Here is a 24,965-nt window from a genome sequence, read left to right on the forward strand (position 1 = left end):
TACCTGCCCCCTCCCCTCCAAGCCTGCCTAGGGAGTCTACTCTAATATGGCATAACGGTCTGAACACACACGCACAAACAACAGGAGGTCTGGAGAGGTTGGGAGAAAGAAGAGGAGTTGAGATGATGAAGATGAGGCACAAGGCTACAAACAACACTGTGGTATGCTGATGGCCAGAGTGCGAATAATACAACGACAATCGGGGGGGTCAACCTTTTCTTCAGGGCGTGTATCAACCCCCCGACCTGTTGTTTTTACCTCTTTTGGGGGGGTCCAAGTCTTAATTAGGGGGATCAGACCTCCCCCAAACCACCCTGTAATACGCACCCTGCTGATGGGTCTGGTTGTTGGCCTGGAACTACAACATGTTTCTTACATAAGACACTTGACACGTCTCTGGGTGGCATCACTAGGACCAATAGACCAGCTGGCGCTCTGGCATCAACAGGGGGTCATCAGTGATACAGTTGAGTGTGTGTGTGTGTGCGTGGTTGTTTGTCCTCTTCGTACACGCAGATTCTTTACATCTGTGAGTCCATCCTTCTGTATTACTGTGATTAAAGACACTAGGGGGCACTGTGGAGACAAAGTGCACTTTATTGTACCTACAACATTTGTATTTATTTCTTCATTTTTTGTCCATGTTGTGCTACAGACACATCTCGGGTTATATGGCAAAAGGCTTTGGCCGCTGTTTGGTTTGGCAGACACGTTCCTTATTCTGGTACTGAAATTGAACTTTGAACCACCATACCCAGAAAGCACCGCGCGACAGGGTCAGAAGTGTGTCTTGTGTCCAGCAGTTCTGTCTTGTAGCCTAATCTCAATCCATATATCGAGTCAATTTCAATCTAAAACACTTTCACAGAGAGTTATGTAAACCGTAGATTGTGAAACGCGCTCTCGATAAAGCGTCCGCGTTCCTTTCGGTTGTTTGTTTATGTGTATGAACGGTGCTACCGTGGTCGCGACTCCTCCCGTGCTGGATTGTTGTGGAGGGTTTAATAACGTGGATTACAGCAAGGTACCTACACTACAGAGCAATACAGTGGCGTTCATGGGTGGTGTTTGACAAGAACGCTGATCACGTGGCAATGCAACTTCAAAATGTGCACAGCCTATCATTTATTATCTAGTTACGTATTTTTAAACAGTCTTGTCATCGCAGATATTACATTTGTTTTACGGGAATGTACTCGTGTCGATTTTAATCCCACAATATAATCTTTAGTCGCTAGCTTCATTATGAGGGCTATTTTGGCTGCTTTGCGAAGCACGTGCATTATCGACGATGCAGCCAAAATTGGTGTATTACGCATGTTACATTACATTATAATAATGTAATGTAACATGCGTAATACACCATTGTCTCCATGATGCGGACTGATCAATTGTGTAGCCTGTAAATAGGTTTAAAACCACTAGTCTACTAAAATATGCTTTAGTAGTCTTATATTGATGTGCTTCTTGGTTTTGTTTTGGAATGTCATTATAGCCACCCAAAGCCATATATATCCCCATAAAAACCACCGTTTCTATAGCAGTCACATTACAGCACACTTCCGTTGTTTAATATAGCTTACAAGTACATAATATTAAAATTAGTATGTGGAGAAACTTGCATTCAACCCCATAAACCAGAGAGCATACTATGTTGCTTTGAATGTGCCTGTGGTCATTTAAGATCTGCACCCACTGTGATAAGTAGGTCCATACTTTTAGACAGCAACATGCTCTTACGGCTGTTGAACTGTGTGGGAGTCAGTAACTGAATAACTTCTTAACTGTTACGTAAACTAAGCAATGTATTCCGACGGCAGAAAAAGTAAAAAAAAATAAACAATATATAAATGAAAGTTTAGCAAAAAGTGAAGTGGACAGATTCAGTCATATTCAGGTAGCCCATGTGTGTGTGGGTGTCTGTGAAGTCGTATTAATAGCGGTGCTTGGAGAGGAAATGATTGCGCTCTGTTGGATCACTTGTTATTTAGCTTGTTGTGTTTCAACAAAGGTGTTTGTAGCAAGTAGGCTACTGTACTGCACTCTCAATAGTCCTTTAATAGCCTAACATACAAACATACAGGAGTGTGTGCGGTAATACACACGTGAACAGCTCCTATTTTCAGTTAGTGCTATTTTGCAATAGAGCACATTTTTAGTGATTTAGCAGGCGCTCTTATCCAGATCGACTTAGTAAGTACAGGGACATTCCCCCGAGGTATGTAGGGTGAAGGTGAAGATCTTGTTGTTATGATCAGTGACCTATGCACTTTGTAAAGCTCTCTCTTGGAAGTCGCTTTGGATAAAAGCGTCTGCTAAATGAAATGAAGTGCCTTGCCCAATTACACAACATCATTTGGCCCGGCCAGGAATCAAACTGGTAACCTTCAGATTACTAACCCGATTCCCTAACCGCTCAGCCACCTGACTCCCTGAGTTCTTCTCTCTGTAACTCTCTTTTTCTCTCTCCCTCTGTTGGTCATCAGAAGTGTGGCATTCCATAATTGGAACATACCTAAAAGCAACATGTACAGTATCGTGGTATAGTGAGAAAGGGGCCTTGTTGGGGAAACCTAAGTAAGCTATGTATAGTGCTACTGTCCTCTGTTTAAACTACAGGTTGTACTGTGTAATAATAACTCAGCTTGGTGTGTATGACTGTCAGCATAACAAATACCCCGCAGGGAAGCCATCACGAAATCAGTGGAAGCTTTGCAGGTAGCCAACGCTTTGAAATCTATGAACTGTTTCATGTCCATGTTGTGTGACAGTGGAAGAGTGTATTTGAACTTTCTCCCAAACCAACTGTCCTCATGGAGTCAAATAAGATTGAAACGGGAACCTCCCGATCTCCTTCCCACCCCATCTCCCCCCCCCCCCCCACTGCCCCATCTCCTCCCCCCCTGCCCCATCTCCCCCTCTCTTCCAGGTGGACCTGCCAGTCATGGACAAGGTTCTGGGGCTCGTGGATGTGTCTGATCCCAGGTTCTGTGTGGCCGTCATCGCTATCCTCTTCAACCCTTTCTTTTGGAATGTGGTGAGTGTGGGCCAACCAACAAGAACACGCTTGGTCTCTTTATAGATTATTCCTTTACGATGCACTTTTTATATGAGTACAGCAATGAAAATAGATGGTACACTTACTTGATACACTTACAGAAAGGTTCATGGCGGAAACAATACCCTAACAGGTGTTTCTCAGTGATAAAACGGTTGCCAATTTACGTTCCTTTATGGAATTGAACTGCTCTCACTTCTTTCATAACTTAGAACACAACCATGACTGGTCATAGAGAGAAAGAGAGTGGAGCAGAAAGAAGGATGACATGAGAAAAGAAAAATGGTATCTGGTTGTTCCCTTAGCCTACCACAGAAGCTCTCGTGTTTATAAACAGACAGTGGAGTAAAGGTACGGGAGCAGGACAAGTCGTCAACTGTGTTTATGTCAAATGATAATGAATGGATTAGATCTGGAGAGTTTTTGGCTGCGAAGGAAGTGAAGAGGTGCAACTTTTAATGTCCCCCATGTCAACAGCCTTCAGTGTGTGGGTGTGTGTGTGTGTGTGTGTGTGTGTCTATGCCTGTCTATCTGTAAAACCTGTTGCAGTGAAAATGACTTTGGTTTTTAAACAGGCAGCATTTGCAGCAATCTACTTTTCTGTGATTTTATATACTTTGAAAGCCATTTCCAGAGACCCCTGTTTGTATGATTCAGAGAGCATGCACTCTCCCTCACAAACGGAGGCCTTATTTCACATCACTGCCCACCTCCTGGACACCTGTACATGACTCAGCATTGATATACAGGAACTCAAGCGGCCCCTCATTTATCTAATAGCACCGGACATTATGGCCCCCCAAGATATACGGTGTGAGTAGAGGCAGCATCCATGTTTTTGTGTGCCAGAGAGAAGATCTCCACCCTATTATCTGTAAATAAGATGGGGCCCGTGGATGGAATTATTTTTCATCAGAGTTGGCTGTGCTGATTGGCAAAGTGCTGCTAACAGTATTGACCCCTCATTTATCCACCTAGCTTCGACTGTGCCTTCCTTCCATAAGTCATTTCTCTGTGGACTGATATCCCCTTTGCTTATTTTGAACAAAGCTGGAAAGTTTCTTAAATGGTAACTGGTTCAGAGAGAGGGTGAGCTAAGAGAGAGAGAGAGAGACAGAGAGAAAAGGAGAGATCCCACTTACCATAACTGTGTGTTTGCGCGCTCGTGACTGTGTGAGTGCACTCGTGTGTACATCCGTGTGTGAGAGACCGAGACAAATATAGAGAAACCAGGTTTCCATAACCCCTCTGCCCACACTACCACGGGGGGCCTGTGTGTTTGCCTGATGGCCCGTAGGGCTCGGCTGACCCTCTGACGCCAACCCTCTCCATGTGCACCATATGTCACACGTATGTCCCTATCCCAACACACTCAGCAAATACACCCAGATTGACCATGGCCCCCACCATTTCCTGGATGGACGGCTCCCACTCTTTGGCTGACTGGCAAAATGTGGACTCTCACGCTATAATCCTCCCTGCTACAGAGAGAGGACTATGTAAAGGACGAGAGAAGGATGCCTAGCTCACAGTCATTAAGCTTACCAAAATACAAAAGTTGTCTAAAATGTCACACTTTCAAATAATACCACCCGAAGCTGTCTAACACAGAGATAAAATTAGTACACGTGCGTATAATGGATACATTTCACAGTATTGAAGGCCGTGATGTACTGGGTGTCTGCTGTCTTGTGTTGTAATACAGGATTCTGTATGTACTGTTCTGTAATACACCTGGTTTCTGCGGTAACATAATGGTACTCGGTGTATCATTCAGGCATCCCTCAGGCATCTGGCTCTGTATGTGTGTATACAGTGTGTGTGTGAATGTGAGTGGGCGTGTGTCTGTGAGAGAGAGAGTTGTGTGTGTGTGAGCACGGCGTGAATGTAATGTGTGTGACGCTGGCAGACACAGCCTGGGAGAAGGTAACCCCAGGATCATGTTGCATTTGTGTATATGAGAGAGAGAGGGAGAGAGGTAGAGAGAGGTAGAGTGAGAGAGAGAGAGAGGTAGAGAGAGAGAGGTAGAGAGAGAGAGAGGGAGAGAGAGGTAGAGAGAGAGAGAGAGACAGAGAGAGAAAGAGGGAGAGAGAGAGAGAAAGAGAGAGAGGGAGAGAGAGAGAAAGAGGGAGAGAGAGAAAGAGAGAGAGAAGGAGAAGGAGAGAGAGAAAGAGGGAGAGGGACTGGGACGTGTGAGATGAGAGAGAGAGAGGGAGACGTGTGTGTGTGAGCACAGCGTGAATGTAATGTGTGTGAAGCTGGCAGACAGCCTGGGAAAAGGTAACCCCGGGTTCATGCTGTGAAGGTGGAGTGTACAGCACTGGCACATTGGTGCTCCTAAAATAATGATCAGCACAAATTGTTCCCTCCAGAAACAAAAACACCAAGAGGTGTGTTCTTGAGGCAGGAGACAAAAGGATATGCTGAACGTCCCACTTATTGCTAGCTAACGTAGGCTGTGGTTGATTTTCGTATTGTTCTCCATACGATATGATTGCAAACTTCTAACAACATCACCTACCTGAGGAAAGCCTGTCATTTAGCTGCCATGACAGCTAATTACATTACTCACAACGTCACTTCCTCTCACTGGCGACAGCACATGTGTATGTGTGTGTCTGGGGCTTGAACCATACAGTACAATAGACGTAAGTGAATGAAAAAGAGGCCATCTCTCTTTCTCGAGGTCTCTCTTGTGTGTTCTCACGACACCCAGAAAGTCCTCCTTTCTCACTCTCTCCATCTCCTCCTTTTCTCTGGTTCGCTTTCTGTGTTTGGGACTATCTCTCCCCTGTTGTGTTTGGGACTATCTCTCTCCCCTGTTGTGTTTGGGACTATCTCTCTCCCCTGTTGTGTTTGGGACTATCTCTCCCCTGTTGTGTTTGGGACTATCTCTCTCCCCTGTTGTGTTTGGGACTATCTCTCCCCTGTTGTGTTTGGAACTATCTCTCTCCCCTGTTGTGTTTGGGACTATCAGACCAAATTAAATGTAGAGGAGTGATGCGTTTTATCGCTTATTACAGTAAGCTATAGGCCTATGTTTTTTTTATTTTCATACTTTCATATTTTCATTTATCATCTTTAATGTCATATGATGTGGTTTCAACAAATGTATTATGTAAATGACACCCTCACAAAAAAACGATAGGCTATCCTCTCAAAAAGTATAGGCTAGCATATCGCGCTGTGCTTAAGGAGCCTCACGCAATGAGCAATTAATTCGGTTTCATGTTAAATTCTGCTAATTATTCTTGCACCTTCTGCAACAGGTTCCTGTAGTAAAAACGGAAAAGACATGTCTGTGACAGACTTCCTGTATCACCTCTGCTTGTAAAGCCTCAATCTAATCGTGTTTACATAAAATAAACTGCTCCCGAGCAGGTTTAAGCTTACGGACCTGTTGCTATGACAGCAAGTCCAGCTTCGAAGAACCGAACAATCCAAGATAATGACAAATCGTCAACAATCAAATCCAGCTAACTGAGTTAGCGACGTACGGAGAACGGGCCCCTGGTCAGGCTTGAGCTGGTCCCAGCCCATGTCCCAATCAGTAACTTTCAAATGCACATCTATAACAATCTACAGGTTGGGTTGTTGTCCAGCATGGCAGGCAACATGTGACACTTGCAACATTAGCAGTCAGACAAAGTAGAAACAGAGCATCTGTTCCTGTTTTCATGGTGCTAACTATAATGATAACAGCTCACAACTGTGATGACTATAATGATCACCGCTCAGAAAATGTGTGTGGTTACACAAGACCCATACTCCTATTATCATCTTCTTTCATTGTAACACGTTATCTGTTGCAACAAAGAGGTATTACAACAACACCTAAACAATATTGACAGCTACAGATGAATTTCACCACACGCAGTGAATGGAAGACTACCTGTGATATAAGTATTATTGTTTTATAGTGGTTGATCCATTAGCAGCCTTAGTAACAGATTAGGGAGTCACCCATAACTAAATACTGTGCTACTCCAGCTGGCTAGTACCACTGCAATACTACAATCTATTCATACAGAGAATCTGTTCTCTTCTGTTCTATTCCCTCTGCTAAAAGGTTTCCAGTGAGCTTTCAAATAGGAGAACAGTAAATGTAGCATTCTTCAGTATGACACCTGCCCTTTTGAAGGAGTAGAGAGTGCAGATATTTTAAGCGTATTCATTAGCCTCTGAAGGTAATGGGGAAATATGTACTGTAAGCTTGTCTGCTCTACATTAGGTGTGGGCACTCAGGATACATAAGCCATGAACATAAAGTGGCAGCTTATTTTTCTCCGTTTTGGTCCTCTTTATGTGTTGCCAAGGTAACAGACATTGTTTCCTGAATTCTGCTGTGATTTTTTTTTTTATATAAGGCATAATTATGCACAGGCTGTTGGCAGGTTTGCACGTGGGTTTGTGCAGGTGCCTGGATACTTGATCAGAATGTCTCTCTTTCTCTCTCTCTCTCTCTCTCTCTCTCTCTCTCTCTCTCTCTCTCTCTCTCTCTCTCTCTCTCTATCCTGATTTTGTTTCTTTTTCAAGTTCTGCCAGGTGCTCAGAGCTTAATTAGACTCCAGGACTCTTAAAGTGGTAGGAATATGAAGCAGGGATTGAAGACAGAAATAACTTGCACTGGGTTGGTCAAGGTGCCACACAAACAGGCCAATCCAGAGGCAGGGTGGTGTTACACAAGGACCCCCTCCGCTCGGGTGTCCTGTTGTCTGCCTGCATGCTACTGCGGGGTCCTGATTGGCCCAGCCCCAGCTGCAGGCAGGTATGAGTCAGTGAGAAGAGATGTAGGGAGAGAGAAATACAGTGGAGGAAGAGTGGGGAGATACATGGGAGCTTGTGGTTCGAAAATGATGTAGGATGGTTGAGAGGTAATGGATTTGAATTGAAATTCGACATGAGAGAGAGATAAAGGGAGAGAGTGAAGAGATACAGAAATAGGGGAACATACATGTTATTGAAATTTAGGGAGTAGGCATAGGATGAAAGAGAGGGTGGCTGAACACAATGTCAGGGAGTAGGGACTGACAAAGAAAACTACTAGGACTATTTCCCCTAGAGAGGAAGCATGAAAAGAGAGAGAAAAAAATGGAATAAAAGCATTAGGCAGCATTGAAGGCAACATGTCCTCTCAATTATTTGAGCTCCTTGGAAGAACATTGTTGTTCGTCATCACGGGCTGCTGTCCATGTTTGAGCCAGAGCTCCAAGGCAGGGGTCACCTTTTGTAGTAGTGTCTCTGTGTGTTTTTCTGTTCTATGTAACAGTAATTGTCTCACCTCAGTTGATAACATCTCAGAGTTTTGTGGGGTTCAAACTCAACTCCTGATGCTGGTGGAGATAATAATTAACATCTTTGTTTATGAAGTCTTGTGATGTCTGTGTGTGCATGACGCACACACAGGGTGCTACATGTGGGGGCTCTCATTTCTGTCTTCCTGCTCCAACTCTTAATTAGGGTTCTTTTTAGGGTCATTATTATCCCACTGTAATCTGCGTCAGAGAAATTGCGGGGTTTGGAGTGAGATGGGAGCATTCCTATGGATAAATATGACAGCAGTGTGTGTGTGCGAGTGCGAGAGAGAGAGTATGAGTGTTTTTTATGTATGTGTGGGCCTGTCTTCGTGCAATTACAGAAATTGAGTTGAGTTTACAGAGTAAATGTACTATCTTTACTTAACAATTGTCATGATAATTGGTGTGACTATTCACAGAAACTCAATCTGCTGTCGTATATGACATCTGTGACGTTGAAAACGAACGGTACTGTGACCACTTGTTTTGGCATGCATATCATAGTTCCCCATATCCTTCTGTCTGACCTACATCTCTGTGCCAGTGTCGCCCCTCTCTGTGATGTTGACTAGGCTGCGACCCATTTAAGTGCATACATAACCCTCTCCTGTCTCTCAAAGAGATGGGAGGGGCTTAGGCCAGGAGTAGGCCACACAAATAATATATTTGATTCAAACATCCAGGAGTTTTCTCAAGGGCAGGGGCGTTCTTTGACTCTCTAATGGTCAGCTTGGTTTCGGTTTTAGATTTGTTGGGATGTATTACTTGTTGTTGAGAGTTTGCTGTGCTGCTAATAAAGTTCTGCACTCTAACCAGGTACTTGTTTTAGCACTGCTAGGAACACCCACAGGCATCAACAGCTTCAGTAAGGACCTAGGCAGGAGGAAGAATATTATGAGGGGCATTAAAGCTCCCAGTTCCTCGGGCGAATGAGATCTTGTACTAATACAATCTGGGTCCACCTAATAATATCTCTGCCTGAATCGATCTGCTGTCAGTCTCTTTTGATATATCTTGTCATGGTTACAGATTAATCCATCAAATCTTTGAATCTGTCGGTGGGATCTGTTGTCATGGTTACAGATGGAATTATTGTTCTCCTCCAAATTCAGACTACCTGTTAAGCCCTGCCATGATTAGCACGTCTACGCAAAGTAAATCTGTGTATATATGGTGTGTGCTTCTTGTTTGTGTGTGAGAGAGTGTGTTTTGCCTTCTGGGTTGCAATGGAAATCCAGTAGACTATAGTTGTTTTAGTTCTTTTGGTTCCAGAGAAGGTTTGTATACTCCTCTGTTGTCCTCTACTGTGGAGCTGATAAATGGTGGTCCAGTCGTGGGCCCAAACAAACTAGAGAAGTCTCAGTGAATAGCAGTTTTATCTTTCTCTACACACAGTAAATCTCTTTCTTCCTCCCTCTCTCTTCTTTTCTCACATTACTTGTCTCCCAGTAACACTACAGTAGTATCATGTATAATGACCTTATTCTGCAGCTTTTGCCCAGTAGCGCTTACATGTAAGAAATGTACTATAAACCCTCTGCGCCCAGCATAGCGCTGCTGGACTACAGTAAATGCAGAAGGCTAAAGGATCAGAAGGTTGGCGCGTGATGGAGATGATGGGTGTCTGGAGGCCACAGAAGAACATGCATAGAGCATAGGAAAGTCCTTGTTGTGAGAGGTTGTTGACCCTGTCAAAGACGAGCTGTAACTTGACACGGTTGGGTGTGACTCTAATATAAGTACACTGATTCGTTCATGTGGTCTGTGACAGGCTTAGGATGTGAGAAACCCTGTGTAGAAATCCATGGATCTTTGTCAGATGTGCTGCCAAGTTTCCCACCATGAAGGGTTAACCATGCAGCAGCGGCCCTGCCTAGGGAAGAGTGATTAGCAGGCGTGGTGCATCATGTGGTCAGGGCATGTACTGTTCTCCTGTCCTTCCTCTCGGCTGCCCGGGTCTGGCTCCAGGGACAGAGCACTGCTGTGCATTAATCCTGGGAATGGTGATTAGAGCAGAGCTGGGCCTCCTGCCGGAGACACTGCCCAGGGGAGCCACCGGACCAGACTGGGTCTGATACCCACTGAGACACCCAGTACCAGACTCCACTATACTATACTCTACTCTACTTACATCTCCTTTCCTTTACTTCCATTTCCCATACTCTGCTTTACTCATCTCTACTCTGCTGTACTCTACGTTGTTGCTTCCATCTACTCTGCTCTACTCTACTCTGCTCTCCTTTACGCTGATCTCCTTTCCTCTCCACTTCACTCCTTTCCTGTCTTTGTCAGGAATAGCCTAGACTTCAAGTACTAAGAGGTTGGACAAGGAGTCTGGAGTGAACTGTTACCTAAGACCCTGCTTGACGGCCAGAGGACTGAACAAGTTAGGGCTCTGGTGACTGCTGTGTAGTACAGAGGATGTAAGAACAAAATGCCCAGGTGCCATCTACCCCTAGTCCACTGAGTGAGCTGCCAAGCAGCATGTGTATTTCTAAATGTGTTACGTAAGATCATAAAGACTTAGAATCCTGCTTTCGTTTGTCCTACTTTGTCTCCATGCAGAACAAAAGCCTATGTACCGACAGTTGTTACAAAACCTGTCAAGTAGTTCATTTTGCAATGGAAATGTGAAATGTTATAGAAGTTTAGATGCCCCACCCAGATGGATGCACACACCAGAAATGTGGGATGACCTGAATACATTGAGAAAGTGATAGTGCCTTTCAGTAGAAATATCCTTCAAAACATGGGCATGGACAAAATGTTCATCTTGCTTTTCTCCTCAAAACTTGATGGCCATGTAGAAGCCCATCTATCCATGTTAGTTCTCCAAGTAACACGTGCACACATGTATAAATGCTGTGATGAGGCTGCTGCCATATCCCTACACTCATGTCAGTCAAGTGCCTCGACCACAAGGCTTTCTGTTCCCCCACACTCCTCCCAGTCCCAAGTATCGTCTGCAGCATGTAATGTGATTTCTGCCTCCACCACAGACCTGTTATTCTGCCTGCTGTAGCTCTGTCAGCAGAGCCCATGTAGCTACAGTTTATGAACCTAATGACATGGTGTTATGTGGTAGAAAGAGGGAGCGAGAATAGAAAGCAAGGTTATATAAGACATGAGAGTACCTCTCCTTTTGTCCTGTCAATTACAGCTCACCTATGAAGCTGTGGTAAGAGAAAGAGATGCTGAAAATAATTAGATCTGTATGTGTGAATGAAGAGACAAGTTAAAGAGAAAGGACACTAGCAAGAAAGAGGGGTTGGTGCTCCTAAAAGCACCAACGAGGGGATAATAGTCCTTTTGGTCCAAACAGCATGGATTCATGTATAACATGAAATGTGTTGTTCACAGAGGGTATACAATAACCAAACATTGAATGCCATACTGTATGTATGGTTCGGCCACTTATATTTGATACTTCCAAATCAATGTGCTGTACACACCACCTGTTCTGGACATATCTGAGGTCTTACGCCACTATATCTAATATAATGTATGTGTTGTGTGTCTGTGTGGGTTTGTGTGTATGTGTGTGTGTGTGTGTGCAGATGGCGCGCTGGGAGCACAGGACCAGGGGTCTGACCAGGTTGCTTGGAGGTCCTTACCTGGCCTGCTACTGCTTAGGCTTCCTCATCCTACTGCTAAATGTCTACCGCAGCCACAGGTATCCCTGGACACTCCCTCTCCTTCTCTACCTTCAAAGCCTCTCTCCATTTGTCTCTCTCATCTCTCTCTCACCGGTCCTCTCAAACGACATCTACACCTACCTCATTAGCACCTATCTCCCTCTCTAATGACATCTTTACCTTCTTCTGTAACAAACCGTCTCTTTCTCTCTGTTCCTCTCACATGCACACAAACCAACCAAATCCAGTATGTTTACCCTTATTAGGTCAAGCTGATATGATTCATAAGGGAGACATACTGCCGGACAAGTCATCTTTAATTATTTTAAAGGTGTCATTGTCCGTAGGAACGTTCCCTAACCTGCCGTCCACATGCTCATTCCTCAGATGCTTAATGTCAGTCAAGTTATCCTAACTTCTTATAAACACCTTATGACCGTGTCCATGTGTGTGCGCGAGGGTGTGTTTGTGTGTACTGTGACACTATGACATCCCCAGTTCTCCTCCTACCCTACTTCCTGTTCCTCATCTTTTCCCCTTCTGTCTCCCACACACTCCCTCGTTCATTACATATGTCACTGTTGCTATGGCACCAGCAGCCACTGAGCTGCTCTCACCACCACTCATGCTCACCTGTGTGTATCCATGCGTGCACGTCTTTGAATGTGTGCACGCGTGTGTGTGTGTGTGTTTGTCCAGTAGCAAACCTCCAATAGCCTACTTTAAAGGTCCCGTTGTAGTCTTAGAGAATCTTGCTAGGGTTATCCACACAGGGGTAACAATACATAATCAAGGTACAGTAGAGGAAGATATCTCATGACCATCTTAACTTTGAACATAATGATAAGATGTAAATTCTGTTGAAGGCAGGCCGGAAGGAGTCACGACAATTATAAAAGGGTTGACTCGGTTTTATTAGCTCGATGTCGGATCATGCCACCAATCCACAACAGAGTGGCTAGCATGAGTGAAGACTCTCTCTTACAAGACTGCTTAAATACAGTATCTGGACATGTACAAACATAGAATGCACAGAATCGCTTCCTTAACGGGTCTTCAGTGGTCAGTACACTGATACACTAGAACGTTCAGCAGGTGAAGTGGTCGTTAATCACATAAGCCTTATTTGTACATGATTTTCCTCACTGTCTCCCCACTGTCTGGACTGCATGCTATATTCTGCTCAGAGGGGGCCTCGCTGTATGACCTCTTGACCTTAAAGAGACACAAGCTGTACATGTACCCAGAAACTCTGCCTTACACACAAGTAGTGTATTTATTTTGCAGACACTTTCTCAGTGTACATTGTCATTGATATCTTCAGGCTTTGGTGTCTTATAGTTCCAAGGCCTGCGAGCTGCAGTTTGTGTTTGGAATGTACAGTGTTTGACTGTAGATGTCACATGAGATTGTTATGTAGTGGACTATCTGTTATGGGTTGAGGTGGGAATTTCCTTGGTGTGGATCTGGTTTGTGTGAATTTGTTTTGTTCGCCTGTAGAATCTTTCTCCTGTCTCTTTTATCTATTTCTGTCTCTCCCTTTCTTTACACACACACATACAGGAAGGGAGAGGGACAGAAAGAGACAGGCACACACACATGACTGTCTCCTAATCTCTTTAAATATAAATACTATGCCATTCTCTCCCTCTTCTGAGTAACCAAGTTGAAATTCATCAGAGCCTAAATTTGTAAATTAACTTTATCGATTCCCCTGTTCCCTCCAGCCTGCTCAGTTGAGATGAAAATCTACAACTAATGAAGTTAGCATCTGTGCTTTGTATCTATGAGTATTTATTTGTGTGTGTGTGCTGTTCTTATTTGCTTGTGTGTGAGCTGGTGTCTGTAAAGCTGGTGTCTGTCAGGGGGGTCAGATGGCTGAGCGGTTAGGGAGTCGGGCCATTAATCAGAAGGTTGCCTGTTCAATTCCTGGCCACAGAGTGCATTCAAAATCCTCTCCACTATGGCCAATATAATTCCCTCCAGATTGAATTTTAAGTTTAAGGTAAAACGTGACCTTATGTCCAAAAGGTTCACTGAAAATGACAACTCGCTGCTTCTGCACAGCCCCACTCCCCCTGCTTTCCAATCTCCAATCCTGAACTCTGTAGGACAGAGGCTGTTTGTGCCCTCCAGGCCACCGTGGAGCCCAGTGGCAGTCGCTTTCTTGTCTGATGCAACAACAGGAACCACATCACAGAAAGGAGACCAGCAGGTCTAATATGGCCTGCTAACCCAAATTTCCTCCAACAATTCTCCTACTTTCTCCTGTGGTGCTACAGCTGAATCACTACACCACTGTAAGTCTGGTACTGTACATGGCCTTGCAGATGAAAAGGACAAACACCTGAATAGGATAAAATCCAATCGTTTATTTTCGTAAAAGACAGATTACCGGTTCCTGTGTACGAGTATGGCATCCTTGCTTCAGTACACACCTCACGCTGAATGCCGGTGAGAGCACCAGGCTTCCTGTCTAAATCATGTTTTAGTTCTGCCTTTTAAGTGACTATTGTGTGATGTTCTTGAGTGGTTGTGGAGACCATGATGACTTTAGCCTTAAACACTGGCCTGCATTACTTCATCAGCCAATTCTATGATTCAATTATACGTAGCCTCACTATTTTGCCTCTGTTGCAATAAGTCATCCTAGACCCAAAGGTATTAAATTTCTCTAACAAGATTGTGGTGGAACTTAAAAGGACCTGTCTGGTTTAGCGGTGGGGGTCGATGAAAATGTTTTTAAGTGATCGAATCAAAGTTAATTACAGAAGGTACTCTTTTAAATAAAGTGTACTTGTCAATCTGATTGGATCGGTCTGTGTCTTGACTGTAACAGTACATTTTACAGTTTTTATTTAATTTTATTGAAAGCATTGTTTTTAATGGACAATAATTATGGTCTTACTTTGAGTAGCCTAATAACAGAACATATTGATCAAAGATTGGCAGCATTAAACTCAGTAAGAAGTAATTTACTGTCCATTACAGTCATTTACATGTGAGACTCTTGACTTGTTATGTGCCTCTCAGTGAGTAGCCTAGTCCCTGCTGTTTGATTGGCCGAGTGTTTCCATAGCAACATCTCCCTAGGCCCATCTACCCTATAGCAAGTTCTTTCTATGAATGTGATGGTTGGTAATAAAAAAATATAATACAGTGATCAAACTACTGCGGCACCAGTCATCTAGGAAGATCAAACCTCATAATACTGGTGCAGATTATCTTTAATTCTTGCAATAATATTAAGGTTTCTGAGAGAAAAGCAGATCAAAAGGACCCTAACATACCATTTAAAATGACACTTAGCCATCATAAAGGATGTTCTTACTGGGGTTGGGTCAGATGGGTTGGTGTGATGTAATCAATATCTTAACCAGCGAGAACTGGGTCAGAATTTGGTCTCACATGCATGTATTCAACAGATTGAACTGCCTCAGTCTCTCCTCAGAAACATGTATAATCCAATGAACCTCCTCTCCTCTCAAGTATTACAGTGGCGATGAGGGCCCAAGTGAGGTGGGAGATGTTGTCCAGCCAGGAGGTCTTCTACCTGGGGGCAGCTCTCATGGTGCTGGGGTCTGTCCTGGTGGTGACCAGTTTCCTGGCACTGGGGTTTACCGGAACCTTCCTTGGTGAGTGTCGCACTCAAACACAAAAAGAAACACACACAAAGAGTAAAGAACAAAAACATAATGTCATCACATCACAGATCAAAACACTGGGTAACATTGTACAGTACATTAGTGTTGTTGTTACAGTCTAATTACATAAATAAGTAATAAAGTAATATGTACTGTATATAAGCATCAATATAATAGAACCTTACCACAACTATGTGAAAGAGTGCAGTGGTGCTCGGAGTAGTGGTGGTGACTATATTATTGCTGTGTGAAATTAAAGGCTGTTGCTCATCATAATAAGTATAACTTATTGCATAAGTTATTTGTGTTGTTAAGTCCTCTATTACACAGTAGGTTTGTAATTGTAAGTCGCTCTGGATAAGAGCGTCTGCTAAATGACTAAATGTAATTACACTGTGGTGTAAAACATCAGCAAATGATGCATGTAGTCACACACAATTAATCAAGACAAAAATCTAATTTCCACAATCTGAAATATTGTGCGTTGGTTTAATTCTCCCCAGTGTGACTGCTTTTACAGTGATTAGTCTATGAGGATGACGGGTAATGAAAACACACTACTCTCAAACATCCTCACAGAATTCCCATTATCATTCAAACCTTCTAGTCCTCATATGATCTAGTCTCTCACTCTTTAATTTGATAAACCCTTCCTTCCCCTTTCCAACCCATGTTCTCCATTCCCCTCTTTTCCTTCTTTCCTCCTCTCCCTCCCCTCCCTCTCCTTCTTCTACCTTTCCCTTCTCTCCACCCTGCTGAACTCTGACCTGACAACTGGAAGAGAGACAAGGGGTCACAGTGTACCAAGAGAGATTAAGAGAGAGGGGGAGAAAGAGAGATGAAGAGAGGGAGATGTTTGTGTTATGAGTGAGTAACTATTACGGCAAACCTCTTTCACACTGACGTACACCAACCGGATATAAACCCCCATAACCTACAGACCTGGTTCTTAGTGCATGTTAACGTTGTTGCTCAGTGTCCTCTTTCTAGAGACAGAACAGGAGCACCTTGACCTGAGTTGTATGTGTTCCTCATCACACCCACACATGCTCATGGTCCCATCCACAGGAAGACATTGCTATGCAAACACACACAGGTCCCATCCAGTACCGTGCACACATGCACACCACATGCTTTACCGTGTGACCTGGTGCAGGTTAATGGTGTAGAAGAACTTCCTCAATCTATTCCTTCCTGTCCTGTTTTGAGTGTGTTTGTTTGTGTGCATTTGTAGAGATTGCGTTGTGGGTGGTTACAGTAACTTATTCAACAGATAACATCCACAACTCCTGGTGCTTTATGAAGGCCATGGTGGAGCTTTGAGAGGGTCATTGTGTTTGGTAGTCGGAAGGAGGATGGGGGTGGTGGGGGTGGTGGGGGGAAACTGCTTCTGATGCTTCTATCTTTCTACCAGAGCAACAATCTGTGTTGGTTTCATTCTCTGTGTGCTCTTCCAGTGATTAGTCTCCGAGGATGAGGAATAAAGAGAATACACCACTCAAGCATCGTCATAAAAATGATGACAATTTGAATTCTCACCTACTGGTTCTCACAGTGACTTGCCTCCTACTCATGCCCTGATAAACCCTCATTCTCCCACTCCCTCACTCACTTCTTCAACTACCAAGTCGGTAATGTTCTGTAGGCCTCTGTGCGTTTGATGTGTTATGGTGAGGAGCGGTCCATTGATACACACTGGTAAACAATCTCAGCCTTTATACACAGCATCCAACCTTTTTATGGCAACACACCCTACTTGCTTCACTATGGTTATTGTGTCCTTACACAGGTTAACAATGTAGAATAATGAAGATGGAACTGCAAACAGCTTCCTCAATCGAGTCATGGCCTGTTTTGAGTGTGTGTGTGTTTTCTTTTGTGAAGACTGCCCTGGGGTAGTGTTTAACATAGAATCAGGCCCATCAACAAAGCATCATTCTAATAGATGTCAGGTCTCTGGCCTCCAAAACATCCTATAGAGATTCATGATGTTTCTTAGACAAGGGATTCGCAGAGGATTTTGTTGTTTTTGTTTTTTGTTGTTGGCAAGGGGGGATTCAGAGGTGTGTGTGGCGGGTACTGTGGCTTGCATGTGTACGATAGGGAGAAGGAGAGAGGGAGCATGTGGGACGGTCACTATTCGCTGAGCTTTTATTAACAATAAAACACTCACATAAGGCACTCTGACTTTGAATCTGGATGTTGTGGGTGCCTGAATAAAGCAGCGTAAAGGATCTTTTTCCTTTGTATTCTGGTAGGAAGGATTGCTGTTTAGTAAGGGGGCTTGGTCAAGAGGACAGGCCAACTAGCTGAAGTGTTCAGTACAAAAGCAGAGCAAATGTCTGATCCAAATTCTGAGTGACTTTGTCATTAAATCCAGCCTGGCAATTCACATAAACTGATTCTCCTTTTTGTGACGCAGGTATTTTTTTGCTTTGTTTAAAGACGAATACATTTCCCTCTGAATTTCCATTCATGTCAAAAAGTAGGTTAGCCCAGTATTGTTATGAAGACTGGTCACAGCAGCTGACACTTTGTTTATAGAAGCTTGTCCTGCATAACATTTTCACTAACTAAACCCAACATGATGTTTTATGTAGTTACATAAGGCTTATGAGAGAAGAATAGGACTTCTGAAGGGCACTTTTACCTACTGTTTATCTTTGTCCTAAAATGGGTCATGATTAAACTGTGTTTGTGTGTGTGTGTGTCATAGGAAAGGATGGACATGAGGTGGTTCCTTATATTCTGTGCAAGAGTCTTTGTCCGCTGTACTGACTGCATGTGTGTGTTTATTTTAGGAGACTACTTTGGTATCCTGATGGATCAGAAGGTTACCAGCTTTCCCTTCAATGTGACAGAAAACCCCATGTACTGGGGCAGCACTGCCAACTACCTGGGCCTGGCACTCATGTAAGTGTGTGTGTGTTGCCACCAGTGCCATACATGCATACCTGTCTACCTGCATGTGAATGTGAATGCTCCTAGGTTTGCTTTTAATCTTTGCGTAAACTGTATGTGCATGAGTGTTTGTCACAGCCTCCATGACAACGGCAACTGTCTTGTTGCTAGGCAGTCACAGATAAGGAAAACGGCCTACCGCCTCCCAACTATTAGCCCCCCACTAGTACTTGTCTTTCTCCCTTTTTCTCCCTCTCTCTTTTTCTTTCTCTCCCTCTCTCTTCCATTCTGCCTCACTCTCTCTTCCTCTCTCGCTCTCCTTCTCTAACTCTCCCTCTCTCCCCTCTCTATCCGACCATCCCTCTCTCTGTGTTGTCTAAATCTGTCCTGCTACAATGCCTACAATCCCTTGCTTCAGAGACCCCAAGAAGAAGAGGCACATCAGGCTTTGTTAAAGCTGACCCAAACATCTCACGTGTGTAAATATGTGTGTGTGTTGCATAAATAGCAGGCAGAAACATACACATCTGGCTCTAATACTGGTGTCGCCATGGAAGCCCATACATGTTTTTGTTGCAATAAACCACTGACATAGACCACATAGGTAGAAACTCAGTCCAACTGGGCTTTGAAATGTCAACATTCTGCAGAACAGAGGCAGGCAGGTGTTGTTTTGGAATGGAAGATTGTCGAGACAGTACCATATTCATCCTAAGTTCTTTTAGTTTGAGCTAGAGTACAGCCTCGGGTCTCATGGACAGTTAAGGTTGCTCATGATGCTTTATCATGATCTGTCTATGGTCCTCCAGGGACTTCTCTCACTATCCCAGCTGTCTCTGTGGCCTGCAGACTAAGCCATATGGAGCAGAGAGCTGGTGTGTGTCATCCCTCACTGACCAACCACCTACACACACACATACACACAACCAGCCACCCACTCTTCTTGAGGACAGCTGTATGTGCCACCTCCATGTTAGCATGTCATTAACCCACATTTGTGTGTGACTGTTTTGGTTGGCTGGTCAGTCAGTAAGAAAGAGAAGGGCAACAGGTCAACACGACACTGAGGAAAAGACGCACATAGCCACTCAAACACCCACAGAAGGACTAACATGCTCCGCCTTTTTAACCGCCTCTTCCTCCATCCAGAAATGAATTAACCTACTTTCTCCTGAGCCTGTCATAATGACCAAACAGAGGACAGACTCGTGAGTGTTTCCTTGATGGCGGGGGGTTTAAAGACCATAACAAGGCCTTCCGCCATCTTCTGCTCTTTGTCTTCCCTCAGTCCCGGGATGTAATTGGTCTCTTACACTACAGCAATCGTCCTGCAACAAAGAACCTCAAGTGGGTCAAGAGACCTCTGTAAACATCTATGTGTGTGTCTGTTGCCTCTCTCTGGCCTTGCTGTTTCAGAGTGTGTGTTTGGCTTCACTAGTCTTCATGTGGGATGTGTGAGCAGACAACTGGAGGGCTAGCGGCAGACGCTGCTAATGACCTCTTTGTTTTTCCCAAGATGGTTTTAAGTGTGTTTTAAAGAAGAAAAACTGTTCAGTTAGGATGTAGTAACCTCTGTGTTTCTCTTAATGTGTGTTTCTGTGTGTGTTTATTGTATTCACAGGTGGGTGGTTCAGTTGTAATTCAATTGAATGAAATATTCCTCAGATAAGTTGTGATCACCGTGACCCATAAGGACCCACCTACCCGGTCATTTACTCCTCACTTCTCAGCCTCTCTCTGGCTTAACACGGTCCATGTCTCTCTCTCTCCCTTCGCAGTCTTATTTGCTCTCTTTCCCTCTCTCTCTGTCATTCTCTTCTGTCTCTGTCTGTTCCCAGACCAGGGTACTGCAGCAGGAATCATATTACCATTGAGCTCTCATGGCCAATATACCAGGCTAATTAGATATCTTTGAGATGAAGACAAAGGAGAACCACTGGCACACACCCACACACACCCACACACACACAGACACACACATACACACACATACACAGGGGCTTCTCTATCTAATAGTCAAGAGCAGCTGATGTACCTGCAGTCAGATAGGTACAGGTTTTCTTATCAGCATATCCACTCACTGTAGCATAATACTATACTTTATAATCTGTTGTTATGTAACTGACCCACTACTGTCCCCTGCTGATCCTACTCGGGTCATCTACTGGACATACTGGACTGCTCTCTATTATCTTTTGTTTTCCACAAAGTGATATTTAATAAATAGTCCATGACAGGCCATGGAATTTGGTTATTATTTCATGGCTAAGGTGCGTTGTTTGGCCACCTTAGCTGGAATATAATAACCATATACCAATGTCTGTCGTGAGCTATTGCTTGAATACTTTATACATCTAGGTCAGACTTCTACCTGTCCTACTGTAACAGTAGCTCCCAACCGGGCCATGTTCTGTAGCCTTAGATCATTGTCCCCTCTCTTCTCATGATAGGCCACAGCCAGTTCTGTGTAAGAGAAAGAGAGAGACCAGCTAGTTTACTTACACAACGTGTATAAGCAACACCTCAAGGAGTGGACCCGTTCGTGCCAGAGTCAAAGAAAGTGTCATGGTGGTTGGATTCCTCTCTTGAAAACTCTACATTTAGAACCCGACATTAAGAGTGCGAAGTAGAGCCCTCAGAGCTGACTGACCCAGACTTGAGTGTTAACAGTCTTGTGTCTGCCTACCAAGGCTAACCAACAGCCTGCTGTTAAAATATGCATGGACTCGTATCTCTGATATGTCTTAGTATTATAGTCTCTCCTTCTCTCCTCTCTGTGTGTGTCTGTCTCTTCCATCCCCTAGTCTAGCCCAGCCAAGCCTGCAGGCTCCAGGACTGGACCCTCCATCTGCCAGACAGATAGTACTGAATAACAACCCATATTAACACTGAATGTTTTGGACTGTCCTCGTGTGCCGCTGAGTCACGTCCAGACCGGTCTAATGTGTGTATGAGTGTGTGTGCAGCTGGTGCTGTTGTGCCATTGGGAACATTCTTGGGTCCAACGAGGCTGAGTAGAGCACACATTGAAAGCAGAACAAGAGGTTTGGATAATCCAAAACGCTGAGGGAAAGTATAGAATAGAGCAATCAAAAGAAGGAAAAGAGCAATTTAAACTAGCATGTGTGAACTTCCTCTAGCACCCCAGTAATCAAGGAATCAGGTCAAGACTGGTTACGCCACCAACGGGGTCAGCAGGATACTGGATCCAGACAGCCATTACTTTGCCCCCCTCATATGCCTTTTCCACCATCACTTAGTCCACTTAGATCATTTGACCTAATGAGAGGACAACGGGATGTGTATCAACACACTTAACCCTTGTGTTATCTTCGGGTCATTCTGACCCATCAGTCATTGTGACCCACCGTCGTATTGCGACAAATTTACCTCATACAAAAACAAAGTGAAGCATTTTCTTTTAACTGTCGGGCTGTCTCAGACCCCCCACATTGGAATGGTTAAAAGAAAATTATTTTTATTTGTTTTTGTATTGGGTAAAATTGTGTAAACACAATGATGGTTCGTTATGAACCTTTGGGTCATGTGACCCGAAGGCAGCACGAGGGTTAAGTCATTTGGCTTCCATCTATTTTTCAGATCTTACCGGGCATGTTGTCTGTAGGACTCTCAAATCCAGGTCAGGAAAAAGCTTATGAGGGCAGCGTGTGTAGAAGGCGTGGCATGTGTTTGTCAGCATGGCTCTTCTGGGTGGTCCAGAAAATCTTGACAAGGAATCAAAATTGCAAGGACCAGGCCTGTGTGTGTTTAAGTGTGTATGTGTCTTATATAGGTACAACATTTTTTGTGTCTCCTTCAGGAATGCCAGCCCAGTGGGTGTGATCCTGACTGCTGTGGTCGCCATCACATACCAGGTAGCCATCATCTTTGAAGGGTAGGTGTATATCTTTCCCCTTCTCTCTTTCTCTCAATTTCTGTATCTATTTTACTCTCCGTCAATCTCTGTATGTCAGCTTGACAGTAGCTGTTTGCTTCATTTCATTGCATTTCCAAATGAGGTTACTTGATAAGATTTTCATGTACAGTGTATGGTCCAGTCTCTCTCTACAGTACAATATCCCTTACTTTCTCTCACCCTCTTTATCTCTTTCAAACTGTTCTCAAGAACTTTCATCTCAATGAGTTTGACACTGACTGAAGGAGGGAAAGTAGAAGGTTCAGAGAAAAGAAATAAATATTGTTTGTGACATCAGAGAAAGGGTGCGTGACAGCCATCCCATGCCAATTTTTTTGTCCTTTCTGTCACTCCATTACTCCCTTCTACCTTTTCTTTTGTTACGAGGAGATGAACAGTAAGACATACACATGCAAACGTTATGCACACACACATACACACACCAGAGGAGTCAGAGATGGAACTGGAGCCATGTACCAACTAGATGGCTACTCGTGTGTGAATGTTTGCGCACATGTAGCTGTAGTTCTAGAGTTAGAATATAAGCTAGACTAGACAGACTGACAGGAATGCAGCCAACAAAACAGCAGGTAAGGCAGGCAGACAAATAAATGACGTATGTGACAGGAAGGAAGATTACATTTATTGTTGGAATGCTGCGAGACTGCTGGGCCTAGGGCTGTATGTGTGTGTGTGAGGGGGAAGGGGGGGGGGGGTGTTGATATGGAGACAGTAGGGTACGGAGAGAAACAGGCACGGAGAATGAGAGCTTGTTTAAATAAGGATAGAGGTGTTGGGGTGTGCATCCATTCGTGCAACAGTGGATATCAGGCAGGAAGGCAGACATCTGCGCACACACACACACACAAAGTGTACTGTACACACATACACACAGCATGCACAGTGCACACACATACATATATACACACACACACACACTGTACACAAGCACTCTTACACACAGGTCCTGGCACGGGCTGGTACGGAACAGGGGAGCTTGTGTTTTATGGTGCCATTTGTATTTGCAGACCATTCACTGAGAACATCTATCGGCAGAGAGCCCAGTGCTGCAAGCACAAATGAGGGACTGGACAGTGGTCTGTGTTTGTCCAGGGATCACACCCCCGAGAGGGAGCTGCCAGATTACCGGTCAACCTCAAACCACCCCTGCCTCGCCATGGAGGACTTCCAGGGAAGAGGGGAGAGGGAGGGAGGGAGGGCAGGTTGGGTGAGGGGTGTGCTTGGGGAAAATGTTTAGCTTATTCTAGGTAATGATGATGAATGTCTGTCTGCCTAATAGTTTTTTCTCTTTATATTTTTTTGTAATTTTCTTTCCTAATTGAATTGTGTATTTGAGCAAGAGGCTTTTTTTTTGTCAATTCAAGCTACAGGGAGGTTTGAGAGGAGATCCTTTTAGACTGTCCAGAACCTGTCATGCCTAGTTTGATACTGGCATAGTTAGCCTGCTATGTAAGCCATAGCCAGGGGTTTTACACTGTATGTACAAGCAAGGACAATCATTCCAGACATTTTTACCTGGAAACTATACAGGTTGTCACCATTCCAAAACTGTGAATACACAACTGATCTTGTTAACTACTCCATGTCCTGTCTCTGGTTTGTTCTGGTGCTTTGGCCTGTATTGTTTCCCCTCCACCCAAGGTAAGATAGCTTGGAAGCCGGGTCTAGAACCAGGGGGTTGTGAGGTCAAGTTGAACCAGAAGGTTACTGCTTAAAATCTGGGTATTCTCACCTTAGCCCAGCTGGATGAATCCAACATTTTGGGGGTTGATCCGAGCAGGGGGGGAGCAGTAGACCAGGCTACCTGGCCACCTGTTCAGAATGGAAGGACTTAAACATTGTTAAAATTGAAAAAAAAATCTAGATTTTGTTGTTGTTCTCTCTTTCATTCTCTGAACCCATTTATTTTACTGGTCTGAGGGGTGTAAAGTAAAGAACAGCTGCCTGTTCGTTTTCCCCCTCCTTTTCTTTAGCTGTTTATTGCCAACTAATTGGTTCTCCGCTGAAACACACACACACATACCGGTCTTGTTTTGGGTGGAGGACATCAGGTCATTATGCCTCTGCAGAACCACATTGAATATATTCTAAGAAGTTCGTCATGACACACACACACACACTGCAGAAAGTCAAAATAGCTCTGATTACACTGCTACCTGGGTGACAGGATGGATTGATGGATCGAGGGATAGATGAATGATTCAGGTGGATCAGTTCATTGGTGGAGCATTGATGCCATGTAAATATTGAAACTTAAAGATGGAAGAAATGCTACACAAAATATCAGAGGAACACATCCCACAAACAAATATTGAATAAAATAATGAGTCAACACTTTAAAGTCAAACATTACCAAAAATCCCAGTAATACATGAGCTTTTTCAGTGCACTCCGTCTCTCAAAAGATCTCTTCGGAGAGTTGAGACAAGAGCGCCTCCATTTGGTGCGCGTGGTAACAACAGCACTGCAGCCAAACGCTGTGCTTCTCTCAGC

General features: G+C 44.1%; 1 protein-coding gene across 5 annotated transcripts; it reads left to right on the forward strand.

The window, feature by feature from the left end:
* The first annotated feature begins 769 nt into the window (after positions 1 to 769).
* pemt (phosphatidylethanolamine N-methyltransferase) lies at positions 770 to 24,049 on the forward strand. Of its 5 annotated transcripts, XR_010877479.1 has the most exons (8): positions 783 to 1,024; positions 2,930 to 3,037; positions 11,913 to 12,028; positions 15,480 to 15,625; positions 18,436 to 18,547; positions 21,340 to 21,479; positions 22,356 to 22,430; positions 23,480 to 23,528. XR_010877479.1 is itself a non-coding variant. In XM_067244468.1 (7 exons), exons 1-7 carry the CDS (start codon positions 941 to 943, stop codon positions 23,532 to 23,534), a joined length of 696 nt encoding a protein of 231 aa, XP_067100569.1. In that variant the 5' UTR covers positions 770 to 940; the 3' UTR covers positions 23,535 to 24,049. The 5 variants fall into 5 exon arrangements, 4 of the variants coding, with proteins under 4 accessions (XP_067100569.1, XP_067100573.1, XP_067100571.1 ...); XM_067244468.1 differs by lacking the exon at positions 21,340 to 21,479 and having other exon boundaries at positions 770 to 1,024; positions 23,480 to 24,049; XM_067244470.1 differs by lacking the exons at positions 783 to 1,024; positions 21,340 to 21,479 and adding an exon at positions 1,068 to 1,135 and having other exon boundaries at positions 23,480 to 24,049.
* The last annotated feature ends 916 nt before the right edge of the window (positions 24,050 to 24,965 follow it).

Source organism: Osmerus mordax, chromosome 10, assembly GCF_038355195.1.
Source record: "Osmerus mordax isolate fOsmMor3 chromosome 10, fOsmMor3.pri, whole genome shotgun sequence".
Classification (NCBI taxonomy): domain Eukaryota; kingdom Metazoa; phylum Chordata; class Actinopteri; order Osmeriformes; family Osmeridae; genus Osmerus; species Osmerus mordax.